This window comes from Armigeres subalbatus, chromosome 2 (assembly GCF_024139115.2).
Source record: "Armigeres subalbatus isolate Guangzhou_Male chromosome 2, GZ_Asu_2, whole genome shotgun sequence".
NCBI classification, from domain to species: Eukaryota; Metazoa; Arthropoda; class Insecta; order Diptera; family Culicidae; genus Armigeres; species Armigeres subalbatus.
In genome coordinates, this window is record NC_085140.1 from 423,636,381 (window position 1) to 423,654,177 (window position 17,797).

Here is a 17,797-nt window from a genome sequence, read left to right on the forward strand (position 1 = left end):
GATGTCCCCCTACTGAGAACTTTATAAAACTAACAAATGCAATTTGCTGTAATTTGCTGAAACGATTATTGTTTTAAAGGAAATGAATATATGAAAATATATAAAATATATGAAAATATGAACATTTCTACCCCAATCTTCCACCGATGTCCGTCACTGGCGAGAACGAAGGCACCGTGCGGTGAAAGCTCGTGGTCGGCTACATAGACGGCGGAGGAAAAATCTAGCAAACCATGTTCTTTGGCTTGTTTAAAGACAGCTTCCCCAAAGAACTCATATTTGCTAAGGCTTCTAACTGTGGTATAAAACAAAACTGAAAAAAGTGCTGCACGTGTGAACTGCCCTGAATAATTGGCCTGCGGCAGCAAAATAAAATTTCCATAAAAAATTAGTAAATTACAAATAAAGAAATCAAGGTATGAGCAACAAATAAATAGAAAGTTTCCTTGTCATGACGAGTTCGTGCAATTCCATTAAATTCCACCACTTGATTGTACCTCTTTGACAAATACGTATTTCAACCTCAACAGTAAGGCCGTCTTCAGTGTCTTGTGCTTGACCCGACTAGTTGAATTAAATGGAATTGTATGAACTCGTCTTACGACAAGTAAATACATTCCACTAAAAGCTCATAATAATATTCTAGTAAATAAATATTAAGTTTTCACAAAAAATGCAAAATTACTATAAACAGTTCAGAATTTTCCACAAAACAAAAATTGCAATTAAAAAACATCCATAAAGAAATTAAAATGTCCCAATGAAAAAAAAATCCATAAATAAATCGATCCTAGCAATAAACATTTACAAAGTTTTTCGGCAATTATTCGGCAACACGGCCGTACGAAGACCATTTTTTTGTTAAATATCTTGGCTGTGCATAATATATGCACAGCACATGTTTCGAAGTGGACAAATTGATATGAAATGTGCGAAAAAGAATCCACGTGTCTTAGAGGGACTCGAACCCTCAACCTCCTACTCTCTAGATAGGCGTGATAACCCCTTAAGTGGTCTTGTTGTGTAGGGGTTATCACGCCTATCTAGAGAGTAGGAGGTTACAAAGTTTTTTTTTATTTCAGGGGGTGTTTTTATTTTAGTCTTGGCCTGATGCTGGATCAAAATCGGACAGATTGTTAGGCCAAACTTGAAAAACAGCATATTTTCGATTTTTTGTTTTAATTTTTTTAAATAGGCAAACGCGTAAAAAAATGGGTTCTCTGGGAAAGTTGTCTTGAAATAAATTAAGGAATCGATCAAGCGAATAAAAGTTTTTGATGACAAAGGTCAATTTGAACGGAAAGAGAGAAGTAGATATCAGCGCGGAAACTGATCTCTTTTTACTGTTTAGTTAAGACATAATTTATTCCAGTGTTATCGCATAATAATCCCCCGATCATTTTTTATCAATAATCAAAGTATTTTCCAAAGCTGCTTCCGGATACAGCTCACGGTGTTGCTCGACATTCAGATTTTTGATAAATTGCGCCGAGGCTGCCGAATGTGGCAACGTCCATCAAATAAATAGTCGGCTCTTCGGACGACCACGCCTCCAGAAGCTTTGGGAATTCATGTCCTCGTCTCGGATCCTGATTTGGTTAGGCATCTCCTGAATATCCGAAGGGACTGGTGCCCTGTACAACCGGAAAAGAAAAACATAGCTAGTAGAGAAAACAGTAGATTTGGGCCAGATATCTCCGATTTTTCCTTTTTATGGTTGATTAATGATCCGACAGGTGAATACCACACTTGTCTTGGGTCAGCTGCTCTAATTATCGCATTATTAGCATTACACTCATACCCTTTTGCTTAATATTCGTGTATTTTTTGGTGCAGGTTCTATCAATTCTGTACTCTAGGCATTGTATGCTAACCAAAGCCATACGATAGCTAGCTGTTCGGGAACTCCACTTGGTCCTCCCTCCCATTGATCCCAGTTTGAAGCGGTGTCCCACTCGCCAAGTCGTAGCCCCCATCACATTCAGTGCTCTCTATCTTGTTTCTTCGGTAGAAATTCCGTTGGACCTGTGCCTGCACCTTCAATAGCATAAAAAACTTTTACCTCGTGAAGTGTTCATTCACAAATTTAAATGCTGCAGGATTTGCGTCTATTATAACCTCGCGTCTGGTCTTTACTGCCACGGGTTCTTATACAGAATCTTCGCTTACTTTCAATGGCAATGCCAAACGCAACTTCTCGACGCCAATGAGGATCTTGGGTACTGCATTTCTGTACCTGGAAAATGGGATGCCTTTTAGAAGTTTGTAAGCCTTTGCCGCTTCATCTACCTCGAAACTTTATCGAGGGAGTCTAACCTTGCTCAACGCTTCGCGTATTCAGTAGCTGTCTCTTGAAGTTTGTTATTTGTCTTGACCAATTCCGTTAATTCCTATCGTAGTGTGTTGCCTTCTTCTCCTTTCCACACCTTATTTCCAGTCCACCGCAGGCATAGGCATAGCAAGCGAAACAACTAACTTTTTCTCCACCAATATCAAGTGGCATGCTCTTCGTCTGTGGCTAAAGAGACAGCTTTGACATAGACTGCGCTTGAGGAATTGTTCCTAGCGATCGTCGACACTCAACTGTTTGCATCCACTGCAGCTCCGTACACGGTGTCCGTCCTTTTTGCAATGTTCACAATCGAGTGGCTTCGGCGTCTCCGTCGAAACACTCGACGAATCTGCTGACCTACAAGATGTTTGCGTGGCATGATAGTTGATGAACCCTTTATAGTTCGGACGATCAAGGGCGCTGCTCCTATTATCACCTATAATTTGAGTAAACGTAAACTGAGAATAAGAGCGAGCATTATTACAGTTATTTTAGACTCTTTATTGAAAAGAGATATCTTGAAGAACTAAAATCAAGATTTGTATGTGACATTTGCATCAGCAGTTCAGAACTTCCATTCCATTGTCGTTTAATATGCATACCTACATCACAGTGTTAGCCAGGTCAGCAAGTAATAAATAGAACCACAGATAACAGATATTTAAGCTAGAGCAAATGTTATTTTTAATCTTGTGATGTTTTTGAACTGGTACGCGTACGTTAGTTCATCTACTCAATTGTTTGCAGAAGTACGCCATCTTAAAAAGGTTGCTAGTTGCGCTTCTCATGTTCAGTTTATTTAAATCAACGGCTGCAGATGTATAAAGCCTAAATATATGTTGTTTGTGATGGAAATGAGATTTCAAGTAATGAGTAATTTGAACCCACAGTGTAAATAATGCGTTTGGTTGAACATACTTCTTGAAGGCAGCATTTGATAAGACTGCAACTTTATCATCATACAGACCACCGAGCGCTGGCCATCTTACGCTGAGCATACGGAACAGGAGAAGCATTGGAGCCGATAGCCAAAACCAGAGCAGTGGTGGCATAAATGAACTGGGAAAATAAATAAATAATTAGTTCCTTAAATGTATCTACTTTCAAAAAATGACAACTACATTCATTTACGCTGCGGGTGAAACTATATATCACTGAAATAACAGATGATTAGCTGAAATGTGTGAACCTCTTTTATATAGGCTGATGCAATTTGACAACGATTCGCAATCATCACCAGCAATGGCGAAAAGGATCACCGAAAGGAACAATTGATTTTCTATCAATTATCTTTTGATTTTTCTGCAAACATTCCAGTTGCAAGCTCAGTCATGCGTTGTACATTGCAATTATAGATTTCTATATGAGTTTGTCTTTAATTAATATCACACTTCCTTGCAATTCTGGCACTGGGGCTGTCGATGAGTGAGAAAATTGTGCACAACTATTAACCGCAATCATATGTACCATGTTCAGTCCGATTGCGTAGAAGAGGAGCAATTATTGTTTTCAGAATTTAGTCCAAGGTTAACATATTCTTTTATATCAAATCGTTGTTCAAGGCAATGTCCTTTGGTCAAGTTGGTAAGCTCATGTAAATGTGAGTTCTAGCTGGAATTCTGCATCAGTGAAATAGCAGTGCATTGGAAAATCACATCAGACTAAACTTCCAACGTTACAATGAAGGTAATCATATTTGTAAAACCCTCGGTACTGTAGTTATCTCGAAATGATCTAATTTAACCCATTCTCAGTTCATATTTGCCACAATCGCCTTAACTTTGGCCATCAGCACCAATGCATCTCCTGTTCCTTACGCGCAAGATGCTGTGACCTATTCCAATCCATGGCCTCTGCAGACCAACTCGATCTGGCCTGCTTACGGTGGATTGTACGGCGGTAAGGTTGCTGTGGTTCCAGATGTATCCTACGGGAAGTACTCGACCGTTTATGGAAGCTGGCCTGCCTATGAAAAGAACTGGGAATATGCTTCACCGGTAGTATCTGGAGGAGCAAAGATCGTTGATAATGGTCTGTGGAACTATGGCGGCTATGGCAGTCTGGGAGTAAACAAGTACTGGTTGTAATCTTAATGTGATGATGTAATAATTGATGAAGTATTGTGAGGATGATGTAAAACTGTTGCTTTATTTTCATCGAAACTGAAAGAAAATATTATTTACATTGCTGGGCAGAGTAGTCAATAATAATAAGTTTTATATGATGAAAAACTGACCGCTCCAAATCCAAGTCCCATCCATACCCAAATTAAATACAATACTAATCCAATCCAAATCCATCCTGAATTCAATCTAAATCCAATCCAAATCCAATCCGAATACAATCCAAAACCAATCCAAATCCTTCCTAAATGCAATCCAAACGTAATTCAAATCCAATCCAAATCAAAACTAAATCCAATCCGTGTAAAATTCAATCCAATTGAAATTCCAATTAAAATCCATCCAAATCCAATCCAACTCCAATCAAAATCCAATCCAAATCCAATCCAAATCCAATCCAAATCCAATCCAAATCCAATCCAAATCCAATCCAAATCCAATCCAAATCCAATCCAAATCCAATCCAATCCAAATCCAAACAAATCCAAAGCCAATCGAAACCAATCCAAACCAATCCAAACCCATCCAAACCAATCCAACCAATCCAAACCAACCAAACCAATCCAAACCAATCCAAACCAATCCAAACCAATCCAAACCAATCCAAACCAATCCAAACCAACCCAAACCAATCCAAACCAATCCAAACCAATCCAAACCAATCCAACCAATCCAAACCAATCCAAACCAATCCAAACCAATCCAAACCAACCAAACCAATCCAAACCAATCCAAACCAATCCAAACCAATCCAAACCAATCCAAACCAATCCAAACCAACCAAACCAATCCAAACCAATCCAAACCAATCCAAACCAATCCAAACCAATCCAAACCAATCCAAACCAATCCAAACCAATCCAAACCAACCAAACCAATCCAAACCAATCCAAACCAAATCCAAACCAACCAAACCAATCCAAACCAATCCAAACCAATCCAAACCAATCCAAACCAACCAAACCAATCCAAACCAATCCAAACCAATCCAAACCAACCAATCCAAACCAATCCAAACCAATCCAAACCAATCCAAACCAATCCAAACCAATCCAAACCAACCAAACCAATCCAAACCAATCCAAACCAATCCAAACCAATCCAAACCAATCCAAACCAATCCAAACCAACCAAACCAACCAAACCAATCCAAACCAATCCAAACCAATCCAAACCAATCCAAACCAATCCAAACCAATCCAAACCAATCCAAACCAATCCAAACCAATCCAACCAATCCAAACCAATCCAAACCAATCCAAACCAATCCAAACCAATCCAAACCAATCCAAACCAATCCAACCAATCCAAATCCAAACCAATCCAAACCAATCCAAACCAATTTAAACCAATCCAAACCAACCAAACCAATCCAAACCAATCCAAACCAACCAAACCAATCCAAACCAAACCAAACCAAACCAACCAAACCAGTCCAAACCAATCCAAACCAATCCAAACCAATCCAAACCAATCCAAACCAATCCAAACCAATCCAAACCCATTCCAAACCAACAAACCAATCCAAACCAATCCAAACCCATCCAAACCAATCCAAACCAATCCAAACCAATCCAAACCAATCCAAACCAATCCAAATCCAATCCAAACCAATCCAAACCCAATCCAAACCAATCCAAACCAATCCAAACCAATCCAAATCCAATCCAAACCAATCCAAACCAACCAAACCAACCAAACCAAACCAAACCCAAACCAATCCAAACCAACCAAACCAATCCAAACCAACCAAACCAATCCAAACCAATCCAAACCAATCCAAACCAATCCAAACCAATCCAAACCAATCCAAACCAATCCAAACCAATCCAAACCAACCAAACCAATCCAAACCAACCAAACCAACCAAACCAATCCAAACCAATCCAAACCCATTCCAAACCAATCCAAACCAATCCAAACCAATCCAAACCAACCAAACCAATCCAAACCAATCCAAACCAATCCAAACCAATCCAAACCAATCCAAACCAATCCAAACCAACCAAACCAATCCAAACCAATCCAAACCAACCAAACCAATCCAAACCAATCCAAATCCAATCCAAACCAATCCAAACCAATCCAACCAAACCAAACCAATCCAATCCAAACCAATCCAAACCAACCAAACCAATCCAAACCAATCCAAACCAATCCAAACCAATCCAAATCCAATCCAAACCAATCCAAACCAATCCAAACCAATCCAAACCAATCCAAACCCCATCCAAACCAATCCCAAACCAATCCAAACCAATCCCAAACCAACCAAACCAATCCAAACCAACCAAACCAATCCAAACCAATCCAAACCAATCCAAACCAATCCAAACCAATCCAAACCAATCCAAACCAACCAAACCAATCCAAACCAACCAAACCAACCAAACCAATCCAAACCAACCAAACCAATCCAAATCCAACCAAACCAATCCAAACCAACCAAACCAACCAAACCAATCCAAACCAATCCAAACCAATCCAAACCAACCAAACCAATCCAAACCAATCCAAACCAATCCAAACCAATCCAAACCAATCCAAACCAATCCAAACCAATCCAAACCAACCAAACCAACCAAACCAATCCAAACCAATCCAAACCAATCCAAACCAACCAAACCAATCCAAACCAATCCAAACCAACCAAACCAACCAAACCAACCAACCAAACCAATCCAAACCAATCCAAACCAATCCAAACCAATCCAAACCAATCCAAACCAACCAAACCAATCCAACCAATCCAAACCAACCAAACCAACCAAACCAATCCAAACCAATCCAAACCAATCCAAACCAATCCCAAACCAACCAAACCAATCCAAACCAACCAAACCAACCAAACCAATCCAAACCAATCCAAACCAATCCAAACCAATCCAACCAACCAAATCCAAACCAATCCAAACCAATCCAAACCAATCCAAACCAATCCAAACCAATCCAAACCAATCCAAACCAACCAAACCAATCCAAACCAATCCAAACCAATCCAAACCAATCCAAACCAACCAAACCAATCCAAACCAATCCAAACCAATCCAACCAACCAAACCAATCCAAACCAATCCAAACCAATCCAAACCAATCCAAACCAACCAAACCAAACCAACCAAACCAATCCAACCAATCCAACCAATCCAAACCAATCCAAACCAATCCAAACCAATCCAAACCAATCCAAACCCATTCCAAACCAACAAACCAATCCAAACCAATCCAAACCCATTCCAAATCCAATCCAAACCAATCCAAACCAATCCAAACCAATCCAAACCAACCAAACCAATCCAAACCAATCCAAACCCAATCCAAACCAATCCAAATCCAACCAAACCAACCAAACCAATCCAAACCAACCAAACCAACCAAACCAATCCAAACCAACCAAACCAATCCAAACCAATCCAAACCAATCCAAACCAATCCAAACCAACCAAACCAATCCAAACCAATCCAAATCCAATCCAAACCAATCCAAACCAATCCAAACCAATCCAAACCAATCCAAACCAATCCAAACCAATCCAAACCAACCAAACCAATCCAAACCAACCAAACCAATCCAAACCAATCCAAACCAATCCAAACCAATCCAAACCCATTCCAAACCAATCCAAACCAATCCAAACCAATCCAAACCAACCAAACCAATCCAAACCAACCAAACCAATCCAAACCAATCCAAACCAACCAAACCAATCCAAATCCAATCCAAACCAATCCAAACCAATCCAAACCAATCCAAACCAATCCAAACCAATCCAAACCAATCCAAACCAATCCAAACCAACCAAACCAATCCAAACCAATCCCAATCCAATCCAAACCAATCCAAACCAACCAAACCAATCCAAACCAATCCAAACCAATCCCAAACCAATCCAAACCAATCCAAACCAATCCAAACCAATCCAAACCAATCCAAACCAATCCCAAACCAATCCAAACCAATCCAAACCAATCCAAACCAATCCAAACCAATCCCAAACCAACCAAACCAATCCAAACCAACCAAACCAATCCAAACCAACCAAACCAATCCAAACCAATCCAAACCAATCCAAACCAATCCCAAACCAATCCAAACCAATCCAAACCAATCCAAACCAACCAAACCAATCCAAACCAATCCAAACCAATCCAAACCAATCCAAACCAATCCAAACCAATCCAAACCAATCCAAACCAACCAAACCAACCAAACCAATCCAAACCAATCCAAACCAACCAAACCAAACCAAACCAATCCAAACCAATCCAAACCAATCCAACCAATCCAAACCAATCCAAACCAATCCAAACCAATCCAAATCCAATCCAAACCAATCCAAACCAACCAAACCAATCCAAACCAATCCAAACCAATCCAAACCAATCCAAACCAATCCAAATCCAATCCCAAACCAATCCAAACCAATCCAAACCAATCCAAACCAATCCAAACCAATCCAAACCAATCCAAACCAATCCAAACCAATCCAAACCAAACCAAATCCAATCCAAACCAATCCAAACCAATCCAAACCAATCCAAACCAATCCAAACCAACCAAACCAATCCAAACCAACCAAACCAATCCAAACCAATCCAAACCAATCCAAACCAATCCAAACCAATCCAAACCAATCCAAACCAACCAAACCAATCCAAACCAATCCAAACCAATCCCAAACCAATCCAAACCAATCCAAACCAATCCAAACCAATCCAAACCAACCAATCCAAACCAACCAAACCAATCCAAACCAATCCAACCAATCCAAACCAATCCAAACCAATCCAAACCAATCCAAACCAACCAAACCAATCCAAACCAATCCAAACCAATCCAAACCAATCCAAACCAATCCAAACCAACCAAACCAATCCAAACCAACCAAACCAATCCAAACCAATCCAAACCAATCCAAATCCAACCAAACCAAATCCAAACCAAACCAATCCAAACCAACCAAACCAATCCAAACCAATCCAAACCAATCCAAACCAATCCAAACCAATCCAAACCAACCAAACCAATCCAAATTCAATCCAAACCAATCCAAACCAACCAAACCAATCCAAATCCAACCAAACCAATCCAAACCAATCCAAACCAATCCAAACCAACTTAAACCAATCCAAACCAATCCAAACCAATCCAAACCAATCCAAACCAATCCAAATCCAAACCAAACCAAACCAATCCAAACCAGTCCAAACCAATCCAAACCAATCCAAACCAATCCAAACCAATCCAAACCAATCCAAACCAATCCAAACCCATTCCAAACCAATCCAAACCAATCCAAACCAATCCAAACCCATTCCAAACCAATCCAAACCAATCCAAACCAATCCAAACCAACCAAACCAATCCAACCAATCCAAACCAATCCAAACCAATCCAAACCCAATCCAAACCAACCAAACCAATCCAAACCAATCCAAATCCAATCCAAACCAATCCAAATCCAATCCAAACCAATCCAAACCAATCCAACCAATCCAAACCAATCCAATCCAATCCAAACCAATCCAAACCAATCCAAACCAATCCAAATCCAATCCAAACCAATCCAAACCAACCAAACCAATCCAAACCAATCCCAAACCAATCCAAACCAATCCAAACCCATCCCAAACCAATCCAAACCAATCCAAATCCAACCAAACCAATCCAAACCAATCCAAACCAATCCAAACCAATCCAAACCAATCCAAACCAATCCAAACCAATCCAACCAATCCAAACCAATCCAAACCAATCCAAACCAACCAAACCAATCCAAACCAACCAATCCAAACCAATCCAAACCAATCCAAACCAATCCCAAACCAATCCAAACCAATCCAAACCAATCCAAACCAATCCAAACCAATCCAAACCAATCCAAACCAATCCAAATCCAATCCAAACCAATCCAAACCAATCCAAACCAACCAAACCAATCCAAACCAATCCAAACCAATCCAAACCAATCCAAACCAATCCAAACCAATCCAAACCAATCCAAACCAATCCAAACCAATCCAAACCAACCAAACCAATCCAAACCAATCCAAACCAAACCAATCCAACCAATCCAAACCAATCCAAACCAATCCAAACCAATCCAAACCAATCCAAACCAACCAAATCCAATCCAAACCAATCCAAACCAATCCAAACCAATCCAAACCAATCCAAACCAATCCAAACCAATCCAAACCAACCAAACCAATCCAAACCAAACCAAACCAAACCAATCCAACCAAACCAATCCCAAACCAATCCAAACCAATCCAAACCAACCAAACCAACCAAACCAATCCAAACCAATCCAAACCAATCCAAACCAATCCCAAACCAATCCAAACCAATCCAAACCAACCAAACCAATCCAAACCAACCAAACCAATCCAAACCAATCCAAACCAATCCAACCAACCAAACCAACCAAACCAATCCAAACCAACCAAACCAACCCAAACCAATCCAAACCAATCCAAACCAATCCAAACCAATCCAAACCAATCCAAACCAATCCAACCAACCAAACCAATCCAAACCAACCAATCCAAACCAATCCAAACCAATCCAACCAATCCAAACCAATCCAACCAAATCCAACCAAACCAACCAATCCAAACCAACCAAACCAATCCAAACCAATCCAAACCAACCAAACCAATCCAAACCAATCCAAACCAACCAAACCAACCAAACCAATCCAAACCAATCCAAACCAATCCAAACCAATCCAACCAACCAAACCAATCCAAACCAACCAATCCAAACCAATCCAAGTCCAATCCAAACCAACCAAACCAACCAAACCAATCCAAACCAATCCAAACCAATCCAAACCAACCAATCCAAACCAATCCAAACCAACCAACCAAACCAATCCAAACCAATCCAAACCAACCAAACCAATCCAACCAACCAAACCAATCCAAATCCAATCCAATCCAATCCAAATCCAATCCAAATCCAATCCGAATTCAATCCAAATCCAATCCAAATCCATTCCAATCCAAATCCAGTCCAAATCCAATCCAATCCAATTCAATCCAAATCCAATCTAAATCCAATCCAAATCCAATCCAAATCCAATCCAAATCCAATCCAAATCCAATCCAAATCCAATCCAATCCAATTCAATTTAAATCCAATCTAAATCCAATCCAAATCTAATCCAAATCCAATCCAAATCCAATAAAAATCCAATCCAATCCAAATCCAATCCAAATCCAACCCAAATCCAACCCAAATCCAATCCAAATCCAATCAAATCCAAATCCAATTGGGCACTAAACAACGAAAGCAGATTTTCCCTGGGCCCAAAAAGCGGTGGCTTCGGTCTCATCGAAACAAAAAGTTGAAACCCTGCCCTTAACAAATCAAGCCGCCTTAGGGGCGGTTGGTCGACCGCCTTCGTCTCTCGTATAATAAATGAGACTGAAATTCACTCAAGGTCATCCAGGTTAAATGTTTTCATCCAGCGGAAACTAACACGCGACCGCCCAAACATTGAAAATTCTCTGCAGCATACTTTATCCTTCCGAAAATTGATTTCATTCGATTTAATTCCACTTCATCTGTCTAGGCCTCAAACTTGGTTTAAGCATATGAACAAACACAACAACTTTAAGAGAAGAGACGAAGATTTTTCTTTTCCAGTTGTTTTACATCACAACCGAAACTTGTCCTACTTTATATTCTAGTGTTTTATAAGCATTTCCACAGTTATTAATTTAAAAATTATATTTTCATCGGCTATTACATAAACATGTATCATGTGGCAAGCACAACGTTTTCACAGTGAGCCGAATATGTTTTCCACCAGAAAACATCCTAGACCAATAATCTAACTCGACATATCCAGATTGGCAATTCTACGCTTTTTCTAGACGCTCTAACTGGTGACACTTGCGATTGATATGGTTTCGCGTTGGACACAGCACCCCAAGGAGTTGGTCAAACTGAGGTGAATGAAGTCGTTGTCAGTTTTCGACGTTGTCCGTAGTTAAAACAAGATACACAATATCCTGAAAAGACAAAACTTTGTTGTACCACGTGAATACGATTAACGATTAACAAGTACGAAACAAGTCGAATATGTACCAACCGTGTATATGAACGCACAGTCAGTGGGTGGGCCAAATGATCGATCTAGATTCACACTTAATTTGTTCGTCATCGCCTGTTCCGCATCGTTTGATGTCTTTTCCTTTCACTTTGATTCGCTGCAAGGTTTTACAATCGTTTAAATCTTTTCCTAAGAGGTCGATAGTCAAATCTATGGTGTATGTACAGTGCGCAATGCAGTGCACACTAAAGAGTTTCTGATGAGAAAGAATTCAACACCTTCGGGTAAATTAATCAGTTCCCACTTTAGATCTTTTGGTCGTGTGCCACCGAAAAAAGGAACAATCAACAGTTTATGACCCGATAATCACTTCTCGCATGGTTAAGTTGGGAACGTATAACGAGTTCTTCATATAGCATTTTTTGCACCAAGAGCAGCAGTCCTGTAGTCAAGATTAAACAGCTATAAAAGCAAGCTCTTATTCATTTCGTAATCATACCACATCAGTCTTTACAACTGTCAAGATTCTAAAAACCAGCAATCATGAAGGTAAGTTGATTGATTTCAATTAACTAACGCAATGAAGCAAAATTTCTATTTGTATTTCTATTGTTCTATTGGCACGGCAAATGCTGGGTAAAGCGTACCATTGGTACTTCGCGTACCTGAAGGAATAAAATAGACCCCATCTCGCGGTCCTTAGCCTCTTACCCAGCAACTCCTATCCCTACCTCCCGCGGTGCTGGCCGGGATACGAGCAACCTTAGGAAGATCGGGCAACCAAATCCGGTGGAAACTATAGTTGTATGCTGACAGGGAAGGGGGTTTGCTCCTCTCCGGAGGTGCAAATCTTATTGAGCGTCTGTTCTCCATGTCAGGATCGGCTCACAACAGCGTCTGTTCTCCATGTTAGGGGCGGCTGATCATCGTCCGAGTGCCAGCGAGGGACTCTAAGTGAAACTGTGCACCATGGTCCACCGGAAATAAGGAGGAATGGTCCTCCGGAAATTTAGGGGGTTTGGTGTCAGGCCCTGCAAGCCAGCCTTTAAAAAATCATAAGCAACGAACAATCAACAAGAGAGTACGGACCGGAACCATCGGCGAAGACCACTGCGACGAAAAGGGACTAGCGATTGGAAACTCGGTTCGTGGAACTGCAAATCTCTCAACTTCATCGGGAGCACACGCATACTCGCCGTTGTACTCGAGGACCGTGGATTCGGCATCGTAGCGCTGCAGGAGGTTTGTTGGAAGGGATCAATGGTGCGAACGTTTAGAGGTAATCATACCATCTACCAGAGCTGCGGCAGCACACACGAGCTGGGAACAGCTTTCATAGTGATGGGCGACATGCAAAGGCGCGTGATCGGGTGGTGGCCGATCAACGAGAGAATGTGCAGGTTGAGGATCAAAGGCCGGTTCTTCAACTTCAGCATAATCAACGTCCATAGCCCACACTCCGGAAGCACTGATGATGATAAGGACGCATTCTACGCGCAGCTGGAACGTGAGTACGACAGCTGCCCAAGCCACGACGTCAAAATCATCATAGGAGATTTGAACGCTCAGGTTGGCCAAGAGGAGGAGTTCAGACCGACTATTGGAAAGTTCAGCGCTCACCGGCTGACGAACGAAAACGGCCTACGACTAATTGATTTCGCCGCCTCCAAGAATATGGCCATTCGCAGCACCTACTTCCAACACAGCCTCCCGTATCGGTACACCTGGAGATCGCCACTGCAGACAGAATCACAAATCGACCACGTTCTGATTGATGGACGGCACTTCTCCGACATTATCGACGTCAGGACATATCGTGGCGCTAACATCGACTCTGACCACTATCTGGTGATGGTTAAACTGCGCCCAAAACTATCCGTCATCAACAATGTTCGGTACCGACGACCGCCGCGGTACGACCTAGAGCGACTGAAGCAACCTGATGTCGCCACTGCATACGCGCAGCATCTCGAGGCAGCGTTGCCGGAAGAGGGTGAGCTCGATGGGGCCCTCTTGAGGACTGCTGGAATACAGTCAAAGCAGCCATTAACGACGCAGCGGAGAACAACGTCGGGTATATGGGTCGAAGTCGACGGAACGATTGGTTCGACGAAGAGTGCAGACAGATTCTGGAGGAGAAGGACGCAGCGCGGGCGGTCGCGCTGCAGCAAGGTACCCGGCAGAACGTGGAACGTTATAGACGGAAGCGGAGACAGCAGACCCGCCTTTTTCAGGAGAAGAAACGCCGCCTGGAAGAAGCGGAGTGCGAGGAGATGGAACAGCTGTGCCGTTCTCAAGATACACGTAAGTTCTATCAGAAGCTCAACGCATCCCGCAAAGGCTTCGTGCCGCGAGCCGAAATGTGCCGGGATAAGGATGGGAGCATCTTGACGGACGAACGTGTGGTGATCGAAAGGTGGAAGCAGCACTACGAGGAACATCTGAATGGCGCTGAGAGTACAGGCAATGAAAGTCAAGGCAGCGGAGGAGATGACTACGTCAGTTCAGCGGACGATGGAAGCCAACCAGCCCCCACCTTGAGGGAAGTTAAGGATGCCATTCAACAGCTAAAGACCAATAAAGCAGCTGGTAAGGATGGTATCGGAGCTGCGCTCATCAAGATGGGCCCGGAAAAGCTGGCCACTTGCCTGCACAAACTGATAGTCAGAATCTGGGAAAACGAACAGCTACCGGAGGAGTGGAAGGAAGGGGTTATATGCCCCATCTACAAGAAAGGCGACAAACTGGAGTGTGAGAACTTTCGAGCGATCACCATCCTTAATGCCGCCTACAAAGTGATATCCCAGATCATCTTCCGTCGTCTGTCACCATTAGTGAACGAGTTCGTGGGAAGTTATCAAGCCGGCTTCGTTGATGGCCGCTCGACAACGGACCAGATCTTTACTGTACGGCAAATCCTTCCAAACTTGCCGTGAATACCAGGTCCCAACGCACCATCTGTTCGTTGATTTCAAGGCGGCATACGACAGTATAGACCGCGTAGAGCTATGGAAAATTATGGACGAGAACAGCTTCCTGGAAAGCTTACCAGACTGATCAAAGCAACGGTGGATGGTGTGCAAAACTGTGTGAAGATCTCGGGCGAACACTCCAGTTCGTTCGAATCGCGCCGGGGACTAAGACAAGGTGATGGACTTTCGTGCCTGTTGTTCAACATTGCGCTAGAAGGTGTCATGCGGAGAGCCGGGTGTAACAGCCGGGGTACGATTTTCAACAGATCCAGTCAATTTATTTGCTTCGCGGATGACATGGACATTGTCGGCCGAACATTTGCAAAGGTGGCAGAACTGTACACCCGCCTGAAACGTGAAGCAACAAAAAGTTGGACTGGTGGTGAATGCGTCAAAGACAAAGTCCGTGCATGTGGGTGGAACCGAGCGCGACAGGGTCCGCAAGGGGAGCAGTGCTACGATAGAAAGGCATACCTTCGAGGTGGTCCAGGAATTCGTCTACCTCGGATCCCTCGCTAACGGCTGACAACAACGTTAGTCGTGAAATACGAAGGCGCATCATCTGTGGAAGTCGGGCCTACTACGGGCTCCAGAAGAAACTGCGGTCGAAAAAGATTCGCCACCGCACCAAATGTGTCATGTACAAGACGTTAATAAGACCGGTAGTCCTCTACGGACATGAAACATGGACAATGCTCGAGGAGGACTTGCAAGCACTCGGAGTATTCGAGAGACGGGTGCTTAGGACCATCTTTGGCGGTGTACAAGAAGACGGTGTGTGGCGGCGAAGAATGAACCATGAGCTCGCCCAGCTCTACGGCGAACCCAGTATCCAGAAGGTAGCTAAAGCCGGAAGGGTACGATGGGCAGGGCATGTTGCAAGAATGCCGGACAGCAACCCTGCAAAGATGGTGTTCGCTTCCGATCCGGCAGGTACGAGACGACGTGGAGCGCAGCGAGCGAGATGGGCAGACCAGGTGCAGAACGACTTGGCGAGCGTGGGGCGTATTCGAGGATGGAGAGATGCGGCCTCGAACCGTGTATTGTGGCGTCAAATTGTTGATTCAGTGTTATCTGTATAGATGTAGACTAAATAAATGAAATGAATGAATTTCTATTGTTATTACAGTGCATCGCAGCTGTAGTCATGATGGCCCTGGCCTTCGCCGCCGCCGAAGCATCCTGGAGTCCGTTGGCATATTCTGCATACTCCGCATCCCCACTGGCCTACACTGTGCCCCAAGCCACCATCGTTCAGCAAAACCTGGGACTTCCTCTGGCGTACTCTGCCTACGGTCCAGCCATCAGCTATGCCGCTCAAACGTCGGTTGTCCCAACTGCTTACGCCTACCAACCGGCGGTTGCCGTTGTCGCTCAAAAGGAAGCTCGCTATCTGGCTGCCAACCGAGGTGCCGTTCACGATGCTCCCCTGCCTGGACACGCAGTTTCCCAGAAATCGCTGAACCTGGAACCGGCACCAGGAACTTGGTAAAATTTGAGCTGCGCAACATTTTATGAAGTATGCTTTGCGATGAGAGATAATATATTTTTGACATTTTAAACCCGTGAATGTTTGGATCTTTTTATCTTTATTTCCCACAAATTTGATGCCTTATAAACAGTACGATAATTAATCCTCAGATAAACAAATTCAATATTTGAAGCTAGTGATAAAAAATCATCGTTATTCAAAAATGACGCACTTTAAAGAAAATCACTGCTTCCACCAGTAGATTTGGATTGCGGGGGTGGACTCAAATTAGCCCATTATCGACGAGAGAAGCTTTTGTTTACACAAGCCGTTTCGTCCTTTTGAAATGGTGGTGCCGAAAAAGGTTTGTCAACCATACGGACCATTGATGTTTAACTTTTAGACCGAAGGTAGTACATCCATGAATTCGATGGTCCAGGGAATGTATATTTCAGCGAAATAAAAGCTTTTCAGTTTTTGCCGTTCTATAAAGTTGGTCTTGCCGAGCCTTTACGACAATTCAAGTTTCCATTGCATGACAGAAGTTGCTGCACATATCTGCAATAATGCATCTAAGACGCCCCTAACGGCATATCATTTTTAACATTCTGTCATTTCTATTTCTATTCTATTGCCAGATAATAAAAATTAAAGAATCCATATCAGGTATACATGATTTGTATGCCTGATATGATATTTCTGTGAGTCTTGACTGTATTTGCCTTAAATAACACAGGAGATTCGGTTTAGCATTTCCTTATTTTTACTGGCATGGTGTTCAACAAAGCTCCTAGTACTAAATTTATCAAAATTATTCGATGGTTGAAACTGATTCA

At 42.5% G+C, this 17,797-nt stretch overlaps 1 protein-coding gene across 1 annotated transcript; it reads left to right on the forward strand.

Annotated features, from left to right (window-relative positions):
* The first annotated feature begins 12,952 nt into the window (after window positions 1–12,952).
* LOC134213473 (adult cuticle protein 1-like) lies at window positions 12,953–17,129 on the forward strand. Its single transcript, XM_062692554.1, has 2 exons — window positions 12,953–13,067; window positions 16,620–17,129. The coding sequence occupies exons 1-2, from the start codon at window positions 13,062–13,064 to the stop codon at window positions 16,980–16,982; spliced, it is 369 nt and encodes a 122-aa protein (XP_062548538.1). The 5' UTR covers window positions 12,953–13,061; the 3' UTR covers window positions 16,983–17,129.
* Window positions 17,130–17,797: the final 668 nt, after the last annotated feature.